The sequence below is a fragment of the Nicotiana tomentosiformis genome, chromosome 9, assembly GCF_000390325.3.
Source record: "Nicotiana tomentosiformis chromosome 9, ASM39032v3, whole genome shotgun sequence".
Lineage (NCBI taxonomy): Eukaryota > Viridiplantae > Streptophyta > Magnoliopsida > Solanales > Solanaceae > Nicotiana > Nicotiana tomentosiformis.
Window position 1 is genome coordinate 96,936,089 of NC_090820.1, and position 15,375 is coordinate 96,951,463.

Below are 15,375 nucleotides of genomic sequence, written 5' to 3' on the forward strand. Positions count from 1 at the left end.
GTCTTCAGAACATCTGAATCATGAATCTTCAACTGATGATATCCCAATCTCAAGTCGATCTTAGAGAACACACTATCACCCTGCAACTGGTCAAACAAATCATCAATACGGGGCAACGAGTACTTGTTCTTAACGGTAACTTTGTTCAACTGGCGGTAATCAATGCACATCCGCATAGTCATATCTTTCTTCTTCACGAACAACACCGGTGCACCCCAAGACGACACACTCGGTCTTACAAACCCCTTTGCTAGCAACTCTCTAGCTGGTTTTTCAAGTTCTTCAACTCTTTCAGAGCCATGCGGTACGATGGAATAGAGATAAGTTGGGTACCTGAAGCAAAATCAATACAGAAATCGATATCACGATCTGGTGGCATGCCTGGTAGATCAGAAGGAAACACATCAAAGAACTCCCGGACCACGGGCACTAAATCAATCACCGGAGTCTCAGTAACCGTATCCCAAACATTAGCTAGATAAACCAAATAACCCTTCTCGACCATGTGTCGAGCCTTCATAAAATAGATAATCCGACTATATGTACTGATAGATAAACCCTTCCACTCCAATCTAGGCAACTCTGGCATCGCCAAGGTAACAGTCTTCGCATGGCAATCAAGGACGAGATGATATAGAGAGAACCACTCCATGCCCAGGATGATCTCAAAGTCAGTTATATCGAGCAATAGAAGATCCACTCTAGTCTCAAAACCATAGAAAGTCATGATGCATGACTGATAAATTCGATCCACAACAACATGAGGAACACCCTGAAAATGAGCAAACAGAGATGAAACATATGAATATGTAGAGCCTAGATCAAATAGTACCGAAGCATCCCTACCACAGTAGAAATAATACTTGTGATCATGACATCTGAGGCTACGGCATCTTGTCTGGATGGAAAGCATAGAACCTAGATAGGGAGCCAAATGACTAGCCTCCACCTCTAGGATGACCCCTACCCACCTGCCCTTCTCCTCTGTGCGGTCGTACAGCTGGTGTAGTAACTGGTGCGGTAATCATAGGCTGATGACCCTGTTGTACTGCCTTGCCCCAAAGTCTAGGACAAAACCTCTTCATGAGGCCAAGATCCCCGCACTCAAAATAACCTCTCGGAACGGTGGACTACTGACTTGAAGCCTGACCCTCATGGCCTGAATACCCTCTAGAGGAACCCTGAATAGCTGGTGGATGGTAGGAGCTCTATGGAATGACACTGAAATAGGGCTGCACTAGAGCACCCCGAGAAGGCAGCGGTATTGGATATGTGGGCCTGCTAGACTGACGCCTCACGAACTAACCTCTGCCCTCAGATGGAGCACCACTGAACCCTCCAGAATATCGAAACTGCTTGTCCCTCGGAGTCTGCTCTCGGCTCCGCTGACGATAACCATCGATCCTCTGAGCTATCTCTAAACTAGCTCGTAAGAAGTCCCTATCTCAACCCCTCGGGCCATAGTGGCCTGGATACCAGAGTGCAAACCTACAACAAACCTCCGCACTCTCTCTGCATCGATAGGGAGTATCATAAGTGCATAGCGAGACAACTCAAAGAATCTCGCCTCATAGTCGGTCACCGACATCTGACACTGTTGGAGGTACTCGAACTGAAATCGCAACTCTTCCATACGAGAGGGTGGAATATCTATCCAGAAAGAGACGTGTGAACTGATCCCACGTCAAGGGAGGAGAACCTACTGGTCTGCAGAGAAGATAGGACTTCCACCATCTACGGGCCCTACCCTCAAGTTGAAAGGTGGTAAAGTCCACCCCATGGGACTCCAATATCCTCATGTTGTGCAGTATGTACCTGCAATGATCAATAAGGTTATAGGGGTCCTCATGTCACTTAGCTCCAAAAGCAGAAGGATGTAGCCTGGTCCATCTATCCAATAGCTTCGGCGGCTCATTGATCACAGCTGGTCTGGGCTCTGGTATAGCCGTTATAACTGGCTGAGCTCCGCCCACGGGTAGTGCACCGGGGGTCTAATATACGACAATTGCATACCCTGGAAGTTGAGCGGTAGGGGTCTGTACTCCCCCTCCCGCCTGAGATGTGACAGGGTCTGCTGGAAATTAACCAGTCTATGTCATAGAATCCATAAACTGCAGCATACGACCCATGACCTCCTAGAATCCTGGGGCAGACATGAAATCCACCAGGGCCGGCTCTGCTGCGGGCATCTCGCCCTGCTCCTCAAAAATAGGATCCTCCACCGGATCCACTGGTGGCACAATTGGAGCAACCCTAGAATGCCCTCGTCCTCTAACAAGAGCCGGAGCCCTCCCTCGGCCTCTAGCAATATGGGGAACATCTCCTCCATAGTCGGGTACATCTGTCATGCGCTTTCTCACCATTTGTGAGAGAATAAGAAAAAGGTACTTAGTACAACATCAAGTGCACGAGAGGAGATGAAGAAAAAGTAGTTTCCTAACACCCTATAGCCTCTCGAAGATAAGTACGGATGTCTCCGCACCGATCCGCAAGACTCTAATAGGCCTGCTCATGACTTGTGAGACCTACGTGAACCTATTTCTCTGATACCATATTATCACTACCCAATTTTCTTTTATAGGCCGTGATGGCGCCCACCGTCGCTGTTAGGCAAACCAACGGTGAACTAGCCATGTATATAATCTTTTTAATAATTTCAAAATAGTTGAATTTTATTTATTAAGTAAATGAGAAGTGGAAAATTATTGTAAAGTAAAGCGTGAAACAATGGAAGAGCAAGATACGGGAAATAAATACCAAAAACCATCAAGTGTCTACTAGCATTTTTCCAAGACCCGGTGTCACAAGTGTATGAGCAACTAGTAGAATGTACAAAACACCTATGCTACAGTCTGAAATATGAGAGATAGAAAGCAAATACAAAAGAGAGACTGCGAGTGCTGCAGAATAGACTCAGAGAGCAGCTCACCACTATGCCTCAAGATAACGGGGGTGCGCGCCTGAAGGAATGCTAGATGCACCTGCCTTAGATCATGCATAATTAGTGTAGAAGTGTAGATTGCGTACATAAACAATATGTACCTAGTAAGTATTCAGTCTAACCTCAAAGAAGTATTGATGAGGGGTTGACGTCGACACTTAATACGGGCCAATAATATAAATACATAAATTCTACATAGAAATGGAATACATGTATAATAAAAATAACACAATAACCAATAATAAATAAATGGTTCTTTAACTGATAGTCAATGTAAAAATCTCCAATTGTCACATGCTAACTTCAATAATTTTAGGCCATGAAATAAATTATAACCTCTCAAGTCATAAAAATAATATCAAGTGTATTCGGGCTCCGAGTATTATCACGCACGATTTATGTCGAGGTCGTATGACCCAATCCAAAATACTGTGTGCACTGTCGAGGGTCGCACCACATGAACCATAGATGCATCTATTATACTGCTGAGGTGAACGATCCGCTCCCATGAGAGTAGAGAGGTTTACCTCGCTCGCGGAAGTACTTGCGATGCGAGAGGCCATGAATTTCTCAGAGTTATTATGTATTCCTCAGTTCTTCCCAAAATAAGAAATTTAAATTAAAAATTTGCAACTTTAAAATCCCTAGTCTCAGCTCTATTCATGATAATTAATATGTATAATAAACACAACAGTACAATTAAAGCATGTTGTGGGTCTATGACTACCCGGACATATCATGGAATATAGCTACACACGAACTCTCATCACCTCATGTGTACGTAGCTCCCCACACAAGTAGTACCCAACAAAGGTACACCTAAGAGGATGAGTTCCCTCTTACAAGGTTAGGCAAGAGACTTACCTTGTTCTCAAGCTCACCTCCTGTCCACAAATCCTCTCTAAAGCCTCAACTTGGTGCCAATCAATCCGAAACTAGGTAAATGTTATATAAATTAATCAATACACACGCACAAGTTCATAACTTAGCCGTTAGAGAAATTACCCAACCCAAATTGGAAGATCCCTAAAATTCACCCCCTCGGCCCCACATGCCCGGATTCTAGAAATTTTCAAAGATAAATGTTACCCATAACTTCACGAACTCAAATATATAATTTTTACCCAATTCCATAATAATTTTCGTGGTTGAATTCCATTTTTATCAAAACCTAAGTTTTTCAACAATCTCCAAAATTTCCACATTTTACATGTTAAAATCTACCCATAATCTATGTATTAACTTACATTGGGTAGGAATGACATAGATTTAGTAGTTAGGTGAACTTTTCTCCAATAAGCTCCAAAATTGGTCAAGGAAATAAAAAATGAGAGAAAATGGCCCAAGTCCCGTTTTTAAAACAAGTCACTAACCAGGCATTCCTTCTTCGTGATCGCGGAAAAGCCATCACGATCGCGATCGCGAAGGCACTCTGCCCAAGGCCCAGGAAAATGGCCATCGCAAACACGAGGTACAACACGCGAACATGAAGGCTGACAAGCCTGAGCTTTGCGAACGCAGGGTCTATCTCGCGAACATGAACAAGGAGCTCACACCCCCCAGGCCCATCTCCCTACGCAAACGTGGGCCTCCTTATGTGAAAGTGGATGCCGCATGTCCCAGACCTTTGCGAACTCAGGCAAGGGGTCGTGCACGTGTAGACGAAAATCTCTGCCCCCACATTTTCTTTGTCCGTGAATGCGACATAGCCTTCGCTATTGCGAAGAAGGAAACCAGAACCAGCACACCAGATTTTTGGGAATTAGCTCTGGGCAGTCTGAAACTCATCCGAGCTACTCGGGACCCCATCCAAATTCACCAACAAGTCCAAAACTATAATACGAACCTGCTCGAACTCTCAAAACACGAAAAACAACATCAAAACTTAGAATCGTACCCCAAACCAAATTGAATTAATTATGAACTTCAAGTTTTCAACTTGCTCCGAACGCGCAGAATCATACATAGACTACTCGGAATGACACCAAATTTTTGCGTGCAAGTCTTAAATCACCATATGAAACTATTCCTAGGCTCAAAATCCCAAATGGACCTCGATAACACCAAAACATACTCCAAACCAAACTTAAAGAACTTGAAAGCCTTCAATGCTCCAACTTTCAATATTAAGCGCTGAAACGCTCCTGAGACATCCGAAACCCGATCCGAACATATGCCAAAGTCCAAAATCATCATACAAACCTATTGAGATGGTTAAATCTCGGTTCCGAGGTCGTTTACTAAAAATATTGATTCAAGTCAAACAAAACCATTTTAAGACAATATTAAGGAACTAGGTGTTCCGATTTCAACCCGAACCTTCCAAACCCAAACTAACCATCCCAGCAAGTTATAAAATAGTAAAATCATATAAATGGAGTCTTATTTAGCGGAACGAAGATCTAGAAAGAAAAATGACCGGTCGGGTCGTTATATTTTTATTATTATTGAAACTATACATAATAAATATGTGTGTGCATGCATATTTTGAAACTAGTTGTATAGTACACGTGCATCCCGTATTAATTTCTAAAACATTATTTGCTAGAAACAAAAAATTTCTAAGTGCTACATAAAAATTGAAGCAGAAAGAGCAAAATATTTCCTTAAACAACGAAGAGAGAGAGAGAGATTAGGTCTACACTGTTATCATTTATTCCTTCCGTTGCTACCAACATGTTAGCTTATGCGCATGCAATAAATTTAGAACATACCTTGTACAAAGCAATACAACTTTATAAGCAAGAGTGATCATGCCAGTGGCTATTGTGAACATCTTTTGTCACGACCCAAAACTCATTATAGGTCGTGATGGCGCCCAACATCGCCGTTAGGCAAGCAAATGATAAACTACCAACTTAATTGTTTATTTTATTATTGTCAAAATCATGAATCTTGTTAGATAAAAAGACTGATGCATCAAAAATTGTATATACATATGATTTAAGTAAAATATAAAGTAAAGGTGTCCTAATGGTAAGCAAAATCACAAACAAATTCTACAACACTCCAAAACCTGGTGTCACAAGTGCATGAGCATCTACTAGGAAGTATAATAACAATACAACATCTTTGACCCCACTCACGAATATACGTGTGAGTTATGAGATTCAAGAAAACTTTCCGATGGATACAGACAACGCATAACAAATTAGTAAGGGAAGTACAATTTTTACGGCTGAACAAGTAGCTTGTCAAGTATCTAAAATAGCGCGTCCATTACATTACGCGAGTTTAGTCTCAGGTCATAATGCGAATTAAAGCAATTGAACATGCAAGAATAACGCAAATAATATAATTAAAGCATGGCGTGAGTCTAAGTCTACCCGGACCTAATCCGGAATTCTATCATACACATGGACACTCGTCACCTCATACGTGCGTAGCTCACACAACATGTAGTACATAACAAATATAACACATACGGGGTAATTTCCCCCTCACAAGGTTAGACATGAGACTTACCTCGCTCAGAAATCCGATAACCGGCTTCAACGCTTTTCTAACACTCAAACCGATGCCAAACGATCCGAAACTAATCAAACAATGTGCAAATCAATCAACATATACTCCAATACTCGTAATTTAACAATTAGAAATAAATTCCCAACTCCTCAAGAAATGTCAACAAAGTCAACCCCCCGGGCCCACGTGTCCGAATTTCAACAATTATCAAAAATATTTATTACCCATAACTTATATAGTTTATATTCCGAAAATTACCCAATTTCCTCCATGAATAGACCCTCAAATCAAGGATTTACCATCTCATAACTTTGGGGATGAAATCTCCAATTTCTACAATCCAAACAAGGATAAAAATAATAACCAATGAACATAATCATGAAAAAATATTAAAATAAAGGTCAGATATTTCCCCCCTCATTGAGACGAGAACAACGCCGTGAATATCACCTCAAACGGACCTGTAGAACTCAAGATAAACTTAAAATACTAAAATGCTCGATCTGTCCATTTAAAACACTGTCCAGGCGATTTTCGTTCTTCGCCTTCGCGGGGACACCTTCGCGTTCGCGAAGAACAAAGTCCGCACCAGAAAACAACAATCTTTCCCGACACGAAAATTGGCATAACTCTCACATACGACCTCAGAATTCGACAATTCTTGTTGTTATAGTTCCGTAATTACAATACGGATCTAATGGGTCAATCCAATCACAAAATAAAAGGCCTTTTACTCAATATGGTACCCTTTATGTCCAAAGAAACGACGTTGAACCATAAGAACAAAAGCGCGATACAGCCCAAACACATCTGAAACATACCCGAGGCCCCTGAGACCCCATCCAATTATACAAACTAGTCCCAAAATATAACACGAACCTACTCAAGCCCTCAACTCACACCAAACAACATCAAAACCATGAATCAATGATCAAATCCTCCTTTTACCTTTCAAACATTTAAACTTCGAAGAACACGTCCGAATTACACTTAACATTCCGGATTGATGCCAAGCTTTATGTACAAGTCATAAATTACGTTACGAACTATTCCAAGGCTCAGAACTCCAAACTGACATCGATAACACCAAAGTCCACTTCAAACCAAACTTAGGAGATTCTAAAACCTTCGAATTGCCAACTTTCCATAATAAGCGCCAAAATGCTCCCGGGCTACCCGATAATCAACCCGAATATATGCCCAAGTCCGAAATCATCATACGAACCTATTGGAATCTTCAAATCCCGAATTTGAGGTCATTTACTCAAAAGTCAATCCTTGGTCAACTCTTCCAACTTAAAGATTCCGAATTAAGAATTTTCCATCCGAATCAACTCTGAACCTCCAGAAATTTAATCCCGACCACACGTACATGACATAAAACATGATGTGAAGCTACTCAAGGTCTCAAACCGTCAAATGACTTGCTAGAGCTCAAAACAAATAATCGAGCCATTACATTCTCCCCTACTTAAACATACATTCGTCCTCGAACGTGCTAAGAACCGTTCCAGAGTTGGACAAAATCACTGTTTAACACTCCGTGCACAGATGCGTGCCACCAAAAACCATTTGAACAGATTTGCTCAACCCAGACTGAAGATCCTTCCTGCTACCTTAGCCCACAAGTCTTAAAACCAAATTCCAACATCCGAAATTCTCTACGAAGCCTGATTCTAACATACGAACACTGTATCAATCTCAAACCGTTGTACCTAATATGAACATGCACCCATAACATAATTTGTATGCTTATAATAACATCCTCCAACCGTAGAAGCTGCAAATTCACTATCCCGATGGCCGTATTATACCTCATAACGCGCATAAGTCCTGATCTAAACCTCGCGATATTACAATGATGAGAGTGACCCGTAGAAGCTGATAACCACCTGCCAAATCAATAACTCATGGAGTCACTCTGCTTGATAAGACCGTTACCTAATTCTAAACTAACTAGTGACATTTTCTCTTTAATATACCTTACAAGAAATCGTACAATTCAGAACAACCCCCCCCCCCCCCCACACATTCCACAATCTCTCCTATTAGTGACAGTACCAGAATCTCCTATTAGCGACAGTACCAGAATCTCCATACCTGATTTCAATCCCTAACAATCAAATGACTAACACGTCACACTTATACGATCTTACCGTGGGATATACCCCCACAACCTTCCGCACAAGGTAGCAAAATCTGAACATCAATGTCTATCGACTATGCTATTACTATAGTACTAGCCGAAAATCTGCATTTCAATACCCAACACTCCTACCATAAAATAGACCATCCTCAGGCAGCCTAAAAATAGTGCCAACACACTCTGAAATCTCTCTCCAGGTATTTTGAGCTCGTGACGTTCCTATAAAAAATGGATCGCAACCTTGATTCTCATATTCCAATTCCATACCGCTCATTGTACCTATCATGCTGCTACGCGAGAGTATATGAATTTCATCATAACTCCTGAACCACTAGTAGAATAAACATTTCACCTAGAATTTTCATTTAACTCATTTTAGAAGAAGAATCGTGACACATAACCAACTTCCCATAGCCGCAAAAGACATAGAACTCAAGTCATGTTCTAAATCATCATAACTCTTCTGGGACCCATTTACACATAATCAAAACCATCGGAATCAAATACCTCCAAATCAATCAAATTACAAAGGCTATCGAGCCCAGACGTACAACCGCGAAACACCCGTATTTTCTAACACACCGAAGGAACTGATCATTTCCACAACCATGCTGATTCAAGCCATTACTAACTTACTAAACTTCTCCCAATATACTTTCTACTTGCCTTTGAAATAATAGTTCTATTCAAACACATAACGAACCTCAAACAACACTCATCCCGAGTGACCCATATCACAAGACTACATCATCTCAATACCCATAAGCCATTTCATACCCACATCATGCAGTCTATAGTAACTCCAACTGATACATCTCCGCTGATTAGATCTTCTATGAAAATGAAACTGTTTCTCCTATTTTTCTAACACTCCACCGTAGACCCGTTGTTAACATAGAAATGCTCAAAGTATACTTCACACTCTACTACAAAACCCAATCCTCACCCACATAACGAACCTGAAAATCCTTAAGCACCACATCTAAAATCTCGAATCCACTAGAACCATTGTTGAGGGTCGCCCCCTCTAGTCTAGTCCTGATTATTTAACCAAACCACTAGTGATCCGTTAGCATATGAGCACTCCAATGAAGCAATCAGATGAATACTTTCCCTTGTACATCACATCCATCAAATCCCCTGCTCAAATTACCCCTGAGGTTTTCTTCCCTTCGTAATAACTAATCCACCAACGTACTGATAACCCAAAAATGCAAAGGTACATCATCATAGATGGTGGGCACCCCCACTTAGCTTTAATCCACAATTACATAATTCCATAAGTCACAATGACTCCTCCTCCTCAGTTTCTATGATCTCGCACCATTGCTCAACAAAATTTCTCCTAAGTTCTTGTTGCACTAATCATAACACATCCCGAATTATCAGCCACAATCGCACACTCGACCTCCTAACAGTCATACCATCTTCTTCAAGCGATCAACAACTCACATCGTAGTACATACTTCATGCTGGATAGAAAATAAAGTTCTTTAGAAGGCCTTTACTAGAAATCATGCAACTTCTAACACCTCATAGGAGACAGTCCACCTGTGTAACCCTATATCGACATTTCCAATGACGCTGTCCTGATTAGATTACAACCACCATGAAATCAGTTAATCCTCCTTAGTTCACACTCGCCCACCAGTCGAAAGCGCCTGCTCGTTCCCATCAACACCAAATAAAGGTCTAGCGATGCATCCAGAACTTGAAGTCATATTACATTCCAAGCAAACTCTCTTCCGTCATATTCAAACTTCCCCAGTATAGTAGCCATCATCCTAAATGAGATTATAAACTTAGTCGTTGTCCACCATGATCCTCAAATCTCTCTAAACTTTCTCAAAGCATGTGGCTATCCAACCACAGAATCCATACGCTACTCTGTCGCTCCCACTTTAGTTAAACCATCTCCTTAAGAAACTTCTCGGCCTTTGTTGTTCGTACTTGAATTGCTAGCAGTTCAACCTCCGCGAGACACCTCCCACCATGTCATTCCTCATCATTTACTGCCCAGATGTTACCTTAAATCAAAATCCATCTCTATAGCATCCGAACTAATGAATTGTCACCAACTCTAAGCCTCCATAAAGATCATCTTTCTCGAACTATCAACACTCGAAACACTGATTCGACCCTAAAGTCACCTTACACTTCCATCTCTAATAATCACTGCTCAGGTACCATCCCGCAACACCGTGCCCCAAAGGCAATTCGAAGGAGACCATAACACCGAGGAGCCTTAATGTGTTCCAACCAGGACGACTACACCACATCACAAATGAGATCTCTACCACGTTCGAAAATATCAAGTCTCGCTACTCCGTCAACTAAGGTCTGAACACCCATAGTCCAATTGCTTTTCCTCCTCTTGAATTAAATGCCAAACCTCTAAACCATGCACCGAGAAATCTTCCTTTTATGTCATTCACTACCATGAAACATAAATAAGTACCCTACCATTACACCAACACTACGCGATAATAACACATGAATATCATAATAATTTGTGCATAGCCTCAAAACAATAGGCAGTACTAACATTGGGATGAAAAGTCTGAACACTTCCACGAAGAGATGATAATAGCCTGCTCGAATACACAGGGAGAAATATCCTGCACCATACTTGCAGTACCACTACAACTCTTCGATGCCCAATTGATAACAAGCGCTAAACATCGTATAATAATGAGTAGGAAGGAAATGAATGCATAAACATTTATGGAATCAAATTGCATGACAAGGAATCAAGAAGGGAAGTGGTCCTAAGAGCCCTGTAGCATCTCGAAGATAAGTACAGAAATCCCCGTACCGATCCGCAAGACTTTATTAGACTCGATCATGAATTGTGAGACCCAAGTGAATGTAGAGCTTTGATACCAAGATGTCACGATCCAAAAACCACTATAGGTCGTGATGGCGCTCAACGTCATCGTTAGGCAAGCCAACGCTGAACTACCAACCTAATTATTCATTTTATTATTTTTTGAAAACATGAATCTTATTAGACAGAGAAATTGATGCATCAAATATCGTAGATACAAATGATTCAAGTAAAATATAAAGTAAAAGTGTCTCAATGGTAAGCAAAATCATAAATAAATTCTAGAACACCACAAAATCCGGTGTCACAAGTACATGAGCTTCTACTAGGAAGTATAATAACAATACAACATCTGTCTGGAAAACAAGATAGACAGGATAATGTAAATAATTATGATGGACTTTCTGCATGATGCGTATCATAACATGGGATGCAACTCACCGTAAAGTCCCCGCAATAGCTGCGCCTTTGTGCCTAAAAGACCACAATAAATATATACCTGCACAATAAGTGTAGATGTGTAGCATGAGTATGTAAATCAACGTATACCCAGTAAGTATCTAGCCTAACTCCAGAAAAGTAGTGACGATGGGTCTACATCAACACTTACTAGTGGTCCAATAAACCAAGTATAGTAGAAAGTAAACAAGTATGAAGCATGGTAATTAAATAGTGAAAGCAAATATAGGCACATGATACGATCCTCATCTGAACAATAAACACAAGTCCTCAAATATTGGTTATCTCCTCAAATGGAGTATATAATGTGGTCCCCACCAGATAGGTCATCACAACTCTAGTCAGGAAAACTCACGGATACACTAGTTTCTTGTCAAATATTTCGCACGATTCTGCTGAGGCGAACGACCCGATCCCATAAGAGTATTTCATGAAGTTTTCGAGTCGAATGGCCCGATCCCATATGAGTGTAATACATAATACTGCCGAGGCAAATGACCCAATCTCATAAGAGTGTATTACATGATACTGCTCAGGAGAACGAACCGATCCAATAATAGTGTGTTACATGATACTGCCGAGGCAAACGACCTGATCCCATAAGAGTATTTCATGAAGTTACCGAGGCGAAGCCCGATCCCATTAGAATATGAAGCTTTTACGGGTCTTTTATCCCACTCACAAATATACGTGTGAGTTATGAGATTCAAGAAAATGTTCCGATGGATACGCACAATGCGGTAAAAATCAGTAAGGGAAGTACAATTTCTACGGCAGAACGCGTATCTTGTCAAGTATCTAAAATATCGAGTCCATTATTCTATGCGAGCCTAGTCTCAGGTCATAATGTGAATTAAAGCAATTGAACATGCAAGAATAACGCAAATAATTCAATTAAAGCATGGTACGTCTACTCGGGCATAATTAGGAATTCTAGCATACTCACGGACACTCGTCACCTCATACATGCGTAGCTCCCACAACATGTAGCACATAACAAATATAACACCTACAGGATAATTTCCCCCTCACAAGGTTAGATATGAGATTTTCCTCTCTCTGAAATTCGATAACCGACTTCAACGCCTTTCTAACACCTCAAATCGATGACAAATGATCCAAAACTAATCAAATAACGTACAAGCCAATCAAAATATACTCCAATACTCGTAATTTAATAATTAGAAATAAAGTCCCAACTCCTAAAAAAATATAATGACCCGACCGGTCGTTTAGTGCTCTAGCGCATCGTTCAATAGTTTGAGGCCATGAGCGACTTCACTTCATGTATAATGACTGGTACGCGTGGTAAAAATTGAAATTTCGGAAGTTCAGAGTTGATTTGAAAGGAAAATTCTCATTTTGGAAGCTTTAAGTTGAAAGAATTGATTAAGGTTGGATTTTTAAGTAAACGATTCATATGATGAATTCGGACTTGGGCGTATGTCCGGATTGGGTTTTGGATGACCCGGGAGAGTTTCAGCGCCTATCTTGGAAGTTGGCATTTTGGAAGAATTTCATAAATTTGGGTTGAAGTGCATTTCAATGCTATCAATGTCCGTTTGGGATTCCGAGTCTGGGAATAGCTCCGTATGGTGATGTTGGTATTGGGATCGCGTCTGGAAGTGGATTCGGAGGTCCATAGGTCATTTTGGAGTCATTTGGCTAAAGCTAGAAACTTGAAGGTTTTTGAGAAGATTGACCAGAAGTGGGCTTTTTGATATCGGGGTCAGAATTCGATACGGGAAGTTGGAATAGGTCCATAATGTCAAATGTGACTTGTGCGCAAAATTTGAGGAAAATCGGACGTGATTTGATAGGTTTCGGCATTCATTGTAGAAGTTGGCATTTCAAAGTTCATCACGTTTGAATTGGGAGTGTGATTCATGATTTCGATATTGTTTGATGTGATTTGAGGTCTCGAGCAAGTTTCTATTATGTTATGGGATTTGTTGGTATGATTGGGCGGGGTCCCGGGGGCCTCGGATGTGTTTTGGGGTGGTTTCAGATCATTTGGAGTTGCTATTGCTGGTGTCTGGTGTTCTTCTTCGCGAACGCGAAGGAAATCCCCCGTTCGCGAAGAGGGAATTGTAGGGTTGTTGAGATTGGCCTTTGCGAACTCGAAGGTTGAGACGCGAATGTAGTGAAGAACTTGAGGAACCTACGTGAACGCGAGGGGGCAGTCGCGAACACGTAGAAGGAAATGAGGGATGGGCCTGAGGATGTTTAGCCTACGCGAACGCGAGGCTGGGTATGCGAACGCGAAGCAATGGGGGAGGAAAGCTTTGCGAATGCGTCGTGAGGAACGCAAACGCATCGTAAGGAACGCAAATGCGAAGGGGGTTTTTTGGGACTGGGTTGGCTGAGGTCCGCGAACGCGAAGGGGTTGTTGCGTTCGCGAAGAAGGAGTCGGACTGGGCAGTGAGATGTTTTAAACGGGATTTTTGGCCATTTTCACTTCAATTTCTCCTTGGGAGCCGGTCTTGGGATGATTTTGGAGTTCCATTTTCATCATCTATGTCAAGGTAAGTGATTCCCACCTATTGCAAGTTAAATACATAGTTTATATCTAGATTTAGACATGGAAATTTGTAGAAATTGTGGGGTTTTGGTAGGAAACCTAAAAATTGGTATGTCTGGATTTTGATCACCAATTTGGGCATGAAATGAAGAATAAATTATATATTTGAGTTCGTGGGATTATGGGTAAAGTTTATCTTCGAAAATTTTCGGATTCTGGGCACGTAGGCACGAGGGTGATTTTATCAACTTTTCGAACGGAGTTGGAAATTGTTATAAAATGATTAGTTATGAGTATAAGAGTATATTTTGATTCGGTTGCATCATATTTGACTAGTTTTGGAGCGACGGGCATCAGTTTGAATTGTCGGAGCGGCCTTGGGGCCGGTTATGGAATTTCGGAGCAAGGTTAGTCTCCTTTCTAACCTTGTAAGAGGGAATTAACCCCATTAGTAAACTAAATTATTGTGTGCTTCTATTTGTGGGGGCTACATACGCACGAGGTGACGAACATTCGTACTTAGCTACTAGCTATGCCTATGTCCGGGTAGTTTTAGGCTCACATCATGCCTTGTTGATATTGTTATTGATTTATATTTATTATCTGCCTTGAGAGGGAGCGAGATTGAGTTTGCTTATTAAATGTTTTGAAAGGAATTGAAATTGAAGAACGTAAGATTCAAAAGGTTTCGTTTGAACTTCGTAATTTCGAAAAGGATTGAGTAATGCTATTCTGAAAAGCTACAAGCCTAATTTCCCTTATTTTGAAAAGAATTAAGAAAGAGATATTATTTTAATGTTAAATTTATATTTTACCGCGTCACAAGTACGATCCACGAGTGGGGAGATTCCTTAAATTTATATTTGAACGCATCGTACGTATGATTCGCGAACGGGGTATTTCCTTCTACCACTCTTATGGGATCAGGCCGTTCGCCTCAGCAGGACTTATGTACCACACTCTCATGGGAGCGGGCCGTTCGACCCTCAGCAATGCACAATTTACTTTTAGGTTGG

The 15,375-nt window shown here is 41.1% G+C and overlaps 1 protein-coding gene across 1 annotated transcript; it reads right to left on the reverse strand.

The window, feature by feature from the left end:
* Positions 1-250: 250 nt before the first annotated feature.
* Positions 251-2,363, reverse strand: LOC138899241 (uncharacterized). Its single transcript, XM_070185383.1, has 2 exons — positions 2,166-2,363; positions 251-772 (listed from the first exon to the last, which is right to left on the reverse strand). Exons 1-2 carry the CDS (start codon positions 2,361-2,363, stop codon positions 251-253), a joined length of 720 nt encoding a protein of 239 aa, XP_070041484.1.
* Between the last annotated feature and the right edge of the window lie 13,012 nt (positions 2,364-15,375).

Excerpts from the sequence above, each read along its gene's own strand:
- LOC138899241 (XM_070185383.1), bottom strand. The coding sequence starts at position 2,363 with ATGGTGAGAAAGCGCATGACAGATGTACCCGACTATGGAGGAGATGTT. Across the intron at positions 773-2,165 it reads CCGCAGCAGAGCCGGCCCTG|GGTGTTCCTCATGTTGTTGT; the intron begins GTGGATTTCATG and ends GCTCATTTTCAG.